Source organism: Gobio gobio, assembly GCF_949357685.1.
Source record: "Gobio gobio genome assembly, chromosome: 11".
Classification (NCBI taxonomy): domain Eukaryota; kingdom Metazoa; phylum Chordata; class Actinopteri; order Cypriniformes; family Gobionidae; genus Gobio; species Gobio gobio.
The window spans coordinates 45,271,675-45,282,897 of NC_137104.1; the positions used below are offsets into that span (position 1 = coordinate 45,271,675).

At 40.3% G+C, this 11,223-nt stretch overlaps 1 protein-coding gene across 2 annotated transcripts in view; it reads left to right on the forward strand.

Annotated features, from left to right (window-relative positions):
• The window catches only part of tpi1a (triosephosphate isomerase 1a), a 28,801-nt gene that overhangs the window by 4,650 nt on the left and 12,928 nt on the right, over positions 1-11,223 (forward strand). The window contains exons 6-7 of one of the 2 annotated variants that reach the window (XR_013817537.1): positions 10-97; positions 2,440-2,579. Coding sequence is in view for 1 of the 2 variants with exons in the window: in XM_079829954.1 (XP_079686080.1) it covers positions 10-97; positions 2,440-2,558 (207 nt within the window). In the remaining variant the exon portion in view is untranslated. Of the gene's footprint in view, positions 1-9; positions 98-2,439; positions 3,649-11,223 lie in introns of those variants that run through there. The other variant, XM_079829954.1, reaches the window with a different exon arrangement.

The window sequence follows — 11,223 nt, forward strand, 5'->3', positions numbered from 1 at the left end:
GTGCTGCAGGCTCAGGAGGTGCATGAGAAGCTGAGAGAATGGCTGAGAGCGAATGTGTCAGATGCAGTTGCCGACTCTCTGCGCATCATCTACGGAGGTGAGTCTGCAGTGTTCAGAACATCCTGTCTGTTCAGTTCTAAGTGGCCCAAAGGGATAGTTCACCCAAAAATGAAAATTATCCCATGGTTTACTCACCCTCAAGCCATCCTAGGTGTACATGACATTCTTCTTTCAGACGAATACAATCGGAGTTCTATTAAAAAATGTCCTTGCTGTTCCAAGCTTTAAGGCCCTTTCACACCGGACGCGTAACAAAAAAACGTAGTGGAAAAGCGAATATTTTGCGTGCAAATAGTTAGCTTCAAAACCATTCACATCAGCCGCGACACGAATTTGTGACGTTTCAGAGCTCCAACATTCTAAAACATTCACGGCAACAGCTGAGAAAACATGGACGCTTCATCATTCAAGGAAGACGAGCTTTTAATTTTATTTAAAAGACGAAAAGAAGGTTTTGGGTGCACCCAGTCTTAAAAGAACAGAGAGTCTGAAGGGGAGTATGCTAATCTTGTACACGAGCTAAAACTTCATCATGGCCGGTTCCGCACTTACTTTCGAATGTCCGTGGGACAATTTGAGGAGCTCCTCCAGAGACCATAGCAGCGCATCTGACGAGACAAACCACACACTTCAGGAACCAATCGATCCGGAACAGCTGTGTTTCCAGTTGAGTCACAATGTAAACATTTAAGTGCCACAGACGTACTGACGGAAACACATTCACTTTCCATAGCCGCGGACACAATTAGGTTTGGAATACAAAATTAGAGTTTTAACTCGAAAGGTTGTGTTATCGTTGTCTGTAGCCTACAGCAACGTGCATGTACTCCACAGGAGCTGTAATCTCGCAAGAAATGTGATCCCTGGCAAAGGTTAATGTTGATTGAATAGCTAGTGACATCAACTGGACATTTTGTGACCTTTGTATGTGATTGGTTTAAGCCTTTTCTGTTGCTGCGAGAGTTTAAAAAAAATCGTCATCGAAATGGAAAAATTAAACATTGTTTTTTCGCCACAGCACATTCGCGTTCGGTGTGGAAACACTCATTACACAAACAGCTGATCAAAAAATAAAACCATTGCGCAAATTATTTGCACGTCAGCGTTCAGTGTGAAAGGACCTTTATAATGGCAGTGAATGACACTTCTGATTTTGAAGCCCAAAAAAGAGTGTATGACACAGGATGTAAGAGTAGCGTAAGCTTTAATGCCTCCATGGTTCAAATAAATAGGGCTGGGCAACAAACTCAAGCTCTTCTTCTCTTATATCGAAGTCCTCCAACATTTCTCTTTAAAAAATTCTTAGTTTTAGTCTTCTAATTTGTGACTGGAGTTTTGTTTTGCTTTATCCTCTGTACTTCCACGTTCATCAATACGTCATGCGTCATGTTCACTGTAAATCGATGCGTACGGCCGTCTGTTGGAAGCGGTTGTTTTAGTTTATAAAGTTTTAAATATGGATATTTTTCTTATGTAAACGCATGGCTTCGCTTCAGAAGGCCTTTATTAACCCCCCGGAGCCGTAAGGATATCTTTTAAGATGGATGGATGCACTTTTTGGACTTCAAAATCTCGTCCTCCATTCACTGCCATTATAAAGCTTGGAAGAGCCAAAATATTTTATTTATATAACTCAGATTGTGTTTGTCTGAAAGAAGAAAGTCATACACACCTAGGATGGCTAGTGTGAATAAATCATGGGCTAATTTTCATTTTTAGGTGAACTATCCCTTTAAAGAAATATTTCACCCAATATTAAAGGGATAGTTTACCCAACATTGAAAATCCTGTCATCATTTACTCACCCTCAAGTTGTTCCAAACCTGTATGCGTTTCTTTGTTCTGCTGAACACAAAAGAAGATATTTTGAAGAATGTTTGCAACAAAGCAGAGAGAGCAACCATTGACTATCATAGTTGGGGAAAAAATACTATGGCAGTCAATGGTTGCTCTATCTGCTTTGTTGAAAACATTCTTCAAAATATCTTCTTTGGTGTTCAGCAGAACAAAGAAACTCATACAGGTTTGGAACAACTTGAGGGTGAGGAAATGATTTTCATTTTTGGGGGAACTATCCCTTTAAATATTCTTTAATTTACTCAGGCCATGCCACATCACTATGACCTTCTTTGTTCCGTGTAACACCAAGGAAGTTTTGCAGATGTCCATGCATGATGTAATTTAATGAAACCAAATAAGATTGCACAAAATTGCATGTTATTTTACGGTTAAAATAAAATAACGTAGTGGAAAAGCGAATATTTTGCGTGCGAATAGTTAGCCTTGTCTGAGAACTGTATCTGTATTGTATTTAAAATGTATTATATTTAGTGATTTGTTACTCTTGGATTGCTTTCATGTTCTTCTCTGGTTTCACAGGCTCTGTTACTGGGGGAAACTGCAAAGAGCTTGCGTCCCAGGCTGACATTGATGGCTTCCTGGTTGGAGGTGCTTCCCTTAAGCCAGAGTTTGTTGACATCATAAATGCCCGCTCCTAGAGATGCTCAGCCATTTTGACGGTCCGAACTGCTGCACTGCCTAATCAGTATATACCAGCTTCTTGTCATTCCAGCAGGTCTGAAAGTTTATTTGTGGTTGTATTGCTTTAGCGCGCCTGCTTGTTAAATGGTTGAGTTGGGTTATTGGACTGGAATATTAATATTAACTCCCTTCCTTCTAAACATGTGGTAATATAACGGTACAAGAGAGCTTGGGCATGTTAGTTCCTAATTTGCTGCTGCGCTTGAGTAAACTACTTTGTTGTCTATGCACTTGCAGAGCACACTACTTGAAGTCTAACACACTGTATACTCCACACTGATTAACTCACAAGACCAGCGGTGAAGTTTGTAGTGACTTTAAGAGCACTTTATCCTCTGTAGAAATGACTACCTCGGTAGAAAATAAAAAAAAGTACTTCTCGTCTTCTCATGGTGTCTTCACTTAGTCTAAAGATTGTTTTTCTGCTTTTATCACACACATACTCACACACACACACACACACACACACACACAGACGTCAAGTCAACTTTATATAGCGCTTTTAACAATGCAGATTGTTTCAAAGCAGCTTCACAGTGTTAAACAGGAAAACAATGAAACAGAATCTTATTCAGCCGTATAGCCGTTCTGGAGAAAACGGTGATGTCATCAGTTCATTTCAATTATCATACAGTGACAATGTGGGCTTTAGATCCGTAATTAGATCAGTAATTTAGTTTATATGGTTCATTTAGTTAATAATTAGATTTATTTGGATATTTAGTTGAAAAATGTAGTGTCCCCAACTGAGCAAGCCAAGCCATTCCGCTAGTCTTCAGTGTCACATGAACACACACACACATACATATATCTCATCTATATCACCCTGTAACCCAAGACTAGAAACTAAGCAGGGCTGAGCCTGGTCAGTACCTGGATGGGAGCCCTCCTGGGAAAACTAGGTGTTATTGAGGCCAGCAGGGGGTGCTCATCCTGTGGTCTGTGTGGGTCCTAACACCCCAGCATAGTGATGAGGACACTACACTGTCAAAGAGCACCGTCCTTTGGATGAAACGTTAAACCGAGGACCTGACTCTCTGTGGTCATAAAAAAAAAAAAAATGAGTAGGGGTGTAACCCTGGCATCCTGGCCAAAATTCTCCCGGTCTCTGTCCATAATGGCCTCCTATTCATCCCCAGATATATACAGTGAGGAAAATAAGTCTTTGAACACCCTGCTATTTTGCAAGTTCTCCCACTTAGAAATCATGGAGGGGTCTGAAATTGTCATCGTAGGTGCATGTCCACTGTGAAATCCAGAAATCACAATGTATGATTTTTTAACTATTTATTTGTATGATACAGCTGCAAATAAGTATTTGAACACCTGAGAAAATCAATGTTAATATTTGGTACAGTAGCCTTTGTTTGCAATTACAGAGGTCAAACGTTTCCTGTAGTTTTTCACCAGGTTTGCACACACTGCAGGAGGGATTTTGGCCCACTCCTCCACACAGATCTTCTCTAGATCAGTCAGGTTTCTGGCCTGTCGCTGAGAAACACGGAGTTTGAGCTCCCTCCAAAGATTCTCTATTGAGTTTAGGTCTGGAGACTGGCCACGCCAGAACCTTGATATGCTTCTTACAGAGCCACTCCTTTGTTTTCCTGGCTGTGTGCTTCGGGTCATTGTCATGTTGGAAGACCCAGCCTCGACCCATCTTCAATGCTCTAACTGAGGGAAGGAGGTTGTTCCCCAAAATCTCGTAGCCCCGGTCATCCTCTCCTTAATACAGTGCAGTCGCCCTGTCCCATGTGCAGAAAAACATCCCCAAAGCATGATGCTACCACCCCCATGCTTCACAATAGGGATGGTGTTCTTGGGATGGTACTCATCATTCTTCTTCCTCCAAACACGTTTAGTGGAATTATGACCAAAAAGTTCTATTTTGGTCTCATCTGACCACATGACTTTCTCCCATGACTCCTCTAGATCATCCAAATGGTCATTGGCAAACTTAAGACGGGCCTGGACATGTGCTGGTTTAAGCAGGGGAACCTTCCGTGCCATGCATCATTTCAAACCATGACGTCTTAATGTATTACCAACAGTAACTTTGGAAACAGTGGTCCCAGCTCTTTTCAGGTCATTGACCAGCTCCTCCCGTGTAGTTCTGGGCTGATTTCTCACCTTTCTTAGGATCATTGAGACCCCACGAGATGAGATCTTGCATGGAGCCCCAGTCCGAGGGAGATTGACAGTCATGTTTAGCTTCTTCCATTTTCTAATGATTGCTCCAACAGTGGACCTTTTTTCACCAAGCTGCTTGGCAATTTCCCCGTAGCCCTTTCCAGCCTTGTGGAGGTGTACAATTTTGTCTCTAGTGTCTTTGGACAGCTCTTTGGTCTTGGCCATGTTAGTAGTTGGATTCTTACTGATTGTATGGGGTGGACAGGTGTCTTTATGCAGCTAACAACCTCAAACAGGTGCATCTAATTTAGGAAAATAAATGGAGTGGAGGTGGACATTTTAAAGGACTAACAGGTTTTTGAGGGTCAAATTTCTAGCTGATAGACAGGTGTTCAAATACTTATTTGCAGCTGTATCATACAAATAAATAGTAAAAAAATCATACATTGTGATTTCTGGATTTTTTTTTAGATTATGTCTCTCACAGTGGACATGCACCTACGATGACAATTTCAGACCCCTCCATGATTTCTAAGTGGGAGAACTTGCAAAATAGCAGGGTGTTCAAATACTTATTTTCCTCACTGTATATACACTCACCTAAAGGATTATTAGGAACACCATACTAATACTGTGTTTGACCCCCTTTCGCCTTCAGAACTGCCTTAATTCTACGTGGCATTGATTCAACAAGGTGCTGAAAGCATTCTTTAGAAATTTTGGCCCATATTGACAGGATAGCATCTTGCAGTTGATGGAGATTTGTGGGATGCACATCCAGGGCACGAAGCTCCCGTTCCACCACATCCCAAAGATGCTCTATTGGGTTGAGATCTGGTGACTGTGGGGGCCATTTTAGTACAGTGAACTCATTGTCATGTTCAAGAAACCAATTTGAAATTTTTCGAGCTTTGTGACATGGTGCATTATCCTGCTGGAAGTAGCCGTCAGAGGATGGGTACATTGTGGTCATAAATCGATGGACATGGTCAGAAACAATGCTCAGGTAGGCCGTGGCATTTAAACGATGCCCAATTGGTACTAAGGGGCCTAAAGTGTGCTAAGAAAACATCCCCCACACCATTACACCACCACCACCAGCCTGCACAGTGGTAACAAGGCATGATGGATCCATGTTCTCGTTCTGTTTACGCCAAATTCTGACTCTACCATCTGAATGTCTCAACAGAAATCGAGACTCGTCAGACCAGGCAACATTTTTCCAGTCTTCAACTGTCCAATTTTGGTGAGCTTGTGCAAATTGTAGCTTCTTTTTCCTATTTGTAGTGGAGATGAGTGGTACCCGGTGGGGTCTTCTGCTGTTGTAGCCCATCCGCCTCAAGGTTGTGCGTGTTGTGGCTTCACAAATGCTTTGCTGCATACCTCAGTTGTAACGAGTGGTTATTTCAGTCAAAGTTGCTCTTCTATCAGCTTGAATCAGTCTGCCCATTCTCCTCTGACCTCTAGCATCAACAAGGCATTTTTGCCCACAGGACTGCCGCATACTGGATGTTTTTCCCTTTCACTTCTTTGTAAACCCTAGAAATGGTTGTGCGTGAAAATCCCAGTAACTGAGCAGATTGTGAAAGACTCAGACCGGCCCGTCTGGCACCAACAACCATGCCACGCTCAAAATTGCTTAAATCACCTTTCTTTCCCATTCTGACATTCAGTTTGGAGTTCAGGAGATTGTCTTGACCAGGACCACACCCCTAAATGCATTGAAGCAACTGCCATGTGATTGGTTGATTAGATAATTGCAATAATGAGAAATTGAACAGGTGTTCCTAATAATCCTTTAGGTGAGTGTATATATAATTGGCTTCATCACTCGTCTCCTCTCCACCATAAGCTGGTGTGTGGTGGGCGTTCTGGCGCAATATGGCTGCCGTCGCATTATACAGGTGGATGCTGCACATCGGTGGTGGTTAAGGAGATTCCCCGCTTCTATATGTAAAGCGCTTTGAGTGCCCACAAAAGTGCTATATAAAATGTAACAAATTATATATATGTGTATATATACAGGGAGTGCAGAATTATTAGGCACGTTGATTTTCTGATCATATTTTTTTTCCAGGCACATTTGACCAATTCCAAACCACAGTAATCCTAATAACTACTATTGATTTAGTATTTAATAATGTATAAGTGATATATAATTGTTCATGAAGGCTGGAGATGAAAAACACCTTATATTCAGGTGTGCAGAATTATTAAGCATGTTTTCTTTTACAGATAAATTGAGCCAAAAAAGAGATTTAACTCAGACTGAAAAGTCAAAAAGTATTAAATGCCCATGAGAAGGATGCAATACTAATGCAATACTAGACATTGCAGTTAAGGCGTGACCATTGGACAGTGAAATGCTCGTTGGGTCAGCAGGATCTGACAAAAACAGGTGGTGAAGAAAAGACACCTGTTAACTGCAAAAGAATTAAGAATTAAAGTGAAGAATTAAGGGTGAAACCATCAGGAACCCTTTAGTCTCCAGCGCCACCATTTTCCAGAGCTGCAACCTACCTGGAGTCTCCAGAAGTGCAAGGTGTCAGGATCTCAGAGACCTCAGTTAGGTAAAGAATCCTAAAAAATGACCCCCACTAGATAAGAATCACAAGCTGAAGTGTTGTAAAATACATGAAGCCTGCTTTTTTTATAGGCTTTATAGGTTTTATAGGTTGAGAATGACTCTTGAAGGACCAGCACCACATCCTCTAGTACCACTGTTTGAAGAATTCATCTTCCAGAATCTGGCAGTACGTTTTGGGAGTTCATTTTAGTCCATCCTGAAGTCCGTTTTGCAGAGATGGACTAAAAATGAACTCCCAAAACGTACTGCCAGATTCTGGAAGATGAATTCTTCAAACAGTGGTACTAGAGGATGTAGTGCTGGTCCTTCAAGAGTCACTCTCAACCTATCTGTCCATAAAGCCTATAAAAAAACCTTCTTCATGTATTTTACAACACTTCAGCTTGTGATTCTTATCTAGTGGGGGTCATTTTTTAGGATTCTTTACCTAACTTAAGTCTCTGAGATCCTGACACCTTGCACTTCTGGAGACTCCAGGTAGGTTGCAGCTTTGGAAAATGGTGGCGCTGGAGACTAAAGGGTTCCTGATGGTTTCACCCTTAATTCTTCACTTTAATTCTTAATTCTTTTGCAGTTAACAGGTGTCTTTTCTTCACCACCTGTTTTTGTCTGACCCTGCTGACCCAACGAGCATTTCACTGTCCAATGGTCATGCCTTAACTGCAATGTCTAGTATTGCATTAGTATTGCATCCTTCTCATGGGCATTTAATACTTTTGGACTTTTCAGTCTGAGTTAAATCTCTTTTTTGGCTCAATTTATCTGTAAAAGAAAACATGCCTAATAATTCTGCACACCTGAATATAAGGTGATTTTCATCTCCAGCCTTCATGAACAATTATATATCACTTATACATTATTAAATACTAAATCAATAGTAGTTATTAAGATTACTGTGGTTTGGAATTGGTCAAATGTGCCTGGAAAAAAAATATGATCAGAAAATCAACGTGCCTAATAATTCTGCACTCCCTGTATGTGTGTATATATATATTTGTATATATGTATTTATATAATATATATATATGTGTGTGTGTGTGTGTGTACCAGTCTTATGCTCACCAAGGCTTGCATTTCTTTGATTAAAAAATACAGAAAAAAACAGTAATATTGTGAAATAATATTAACATGTTAAATAATGGTTTTCTATTTTAATATACTTTAAAATATAATTTATTCCTGTGATCAAAGCTGAATTTTCATCGCCATTCCTTCAGTGTCACATGATCCTTCAGAAATCATCCTAATATGCTGATTTATTATCAATGTTGGAAACAGTTGTGCTGCTTAATATAGTTTTTCAGGATTCTTTGATGAATAAAACGTTTTATAAAAGAACAGCATTTATTTAAAATATAAATATTTTCTAAAAATATACACTACTATTCAAAAGTTTGGGGTCAGTAATCAACAACCCCCCCCCCCCCTCTTCTTTTTTTTTTTTTTTAAAGAAATTAACACTTTTATTCAGCAAGGATGTGTTAAATTGATCAGAGGTGATAGAAAAGATTTCTATTTTGAATAAATGTTATTTTTAACTTTTTATTCATCAATGAATCCTGAAAAATATTATAGGTTATAAAAAATATTAAGCAGCATAACTTTTTCCAACATTGATAATAACTTGAGTATCAAATCAGCATATTAGAATTATTTTCTTCATTCTACAATAATACATTTAAAAATATAATTAATTTCTGTGATCAAAGCTGAATTTTCATCATCATTACTCCAGTCTCCGTGTCACATGATCCTTCAGAAATCATTCTAATATTCTGATTTGCTGCTCAAGAAACAGTTATTATCAATGTTGAAAACAGTTTTAGCTGCTTAATATTTCAGCATTTTACAGGATTCTTTAACTGAATATAAAGTTCAAAAGAACAGCATTTATAATGCAAATCTTTTGTAATATTATAAATGTCTTTCCTGTCACTTGATCAATTTAACGCATCCTTGTTAAATAAAAGTATGAATTTCTGTACAGTAATGTAGTTTTTATATAACCGAGTTTTCAGTTATGAACTTTTCTAATGTAGGTGACAAGTGCAATTTTTAAAACCCATAAAAACATCCACATCTTGTTTTAATGTTTCCTAATTGAGCATCTAAATGGTGAAAAGCCATTTAAACGTCCTCCTCTGCTTTTAAAGAAGAGAAGAAAACACACTTAGAGACTCAAGGGTGACGAAAGTAATGACAGCTTTAATATTCCATAACATTATTCTTTGACAGGTTTGTCGGTTCTTTTTTTTCTTTTCTCCATCTTACTTTCTTTTCCTTCTTTCACCACGATAATCCCACAAAATAATGAAAAGACAAGTCGTCGAGGAGGAGGAAAAAGATTTCAGGTACAGGGGACAACAAGCCAAGTCGTGACCACAAGAAGGGAAAGGGGTGGAGGGTACAGATGAAGCAACCAGAAAGGAAGAAACACAGACTGCAAGTCGAGGTGGCAGAGAAGAAGGAGTCGCGTGCGTTGGGGGTGAGGCTTTGCTACACAAATGTGAGCGAGCGTGCGAGTGAATGTGTGTCTCTATTCGTGTAAGCGTGTCTGTCGTCGAGTTCTTGAATTGGATCGGTCGTTGTGATCGTTATGTTTCTCTTGCGTTCACTGCTGGATTAAGATCATTCATCTTGAAGGAGAAGCGCGTCATTTCTACTGCTCTCTGCGCACCTTCTCCTATGATTAGGACGAAGCTAGCTCTGCCCTGAACACACGTCATTGGTTGAGACAGAAATCGGTGTGCCGCAGATCAACAGTATTTACAATCTTCAAGAAAATCTACCTACGAATGGCTCGCTTAGGAGAACGTGTTTCACCCATTTAAAGGGACAGTTCAGCATAAAATGAAAAATCTGTCATTTACTCAACCTTAAGTTGTTCCAAATCGGTATGAGTTTCTCTCTTCGGTTGAACACAAAAGAAGATATTTTGAAGAATATGGGTAACCAGGCAGTTGATGGCACCCATTCTATTTTAACAATCTAAGCACATGGTCTGAAGCGCACGGCGCAAGTGCACTTAGAGTGTGTCCGAATCCACTTTTGCTAGTTTAACGATGGGAAAAATGGTTGTACCTATTCTCTTACTGAGTAATGGATGTGTTTTATCACAACTTGCAATAAACCAATCAGAGTCTCATCTCCCATTCCCTTTAAAAGCCAGTTGCGGCCGCCTATAGGCGCATATTACTAATGCGCTCTTTAAATAACACCAAAAATACTGACTATTGACTTTAGAGCAGGTTTTTGTTGGTCAATGGCGCAGTCGTTTTCAGTTGCCTCAAAATAGCAAAGCCCCTACAATGCGCCTGAACACACCTTGTTCTCAGACCATGGTGCGAGTGCATTTGCTATTTAAACAACGTGGCGCAGGACGCGAAGACGATAACGGCTTCGGGCTGAAACTAGCAAAAAACACTTGCGCCGCGTGGGCGCAACTGGCTTTTAAGGGAATGGGAGATGAGACTCTGATTGGTTTATTGCACGTTATGCCCGAAACACATCCCTTACTCAGTAAGGCCCGATCACACGAACGCTTTTTTCAGGTTCAAAAATCCGAGGCGCACCGCACTGCCTTTTTAGTTTTTTTCATTTAGAAAAGAGCAGTGCCGTGTGCTGCGTTTTTTTTTTATGTTGCTAAGAAACCCCCGAATCAGCCTGTCAGTCTAATCAGGGTAACGATCGCCACAACGGAAGACCCGCCTCTCCATTAATTCGATTGCCCACCACATGCGGAACTGAACTGCGTGTGTGTGAAAGCGTCGACGTGAGCCCGCCTCCCTGCCTCGTCGAATATTGCGGCATCTGAGTGGACCAGAAGCTTGATTGACATGTCATTTGAAAGCTCGTTTCCTCAGCTTTGAAAACGTGCCTGATATGTATATCATCGTCGACAAGCGCGT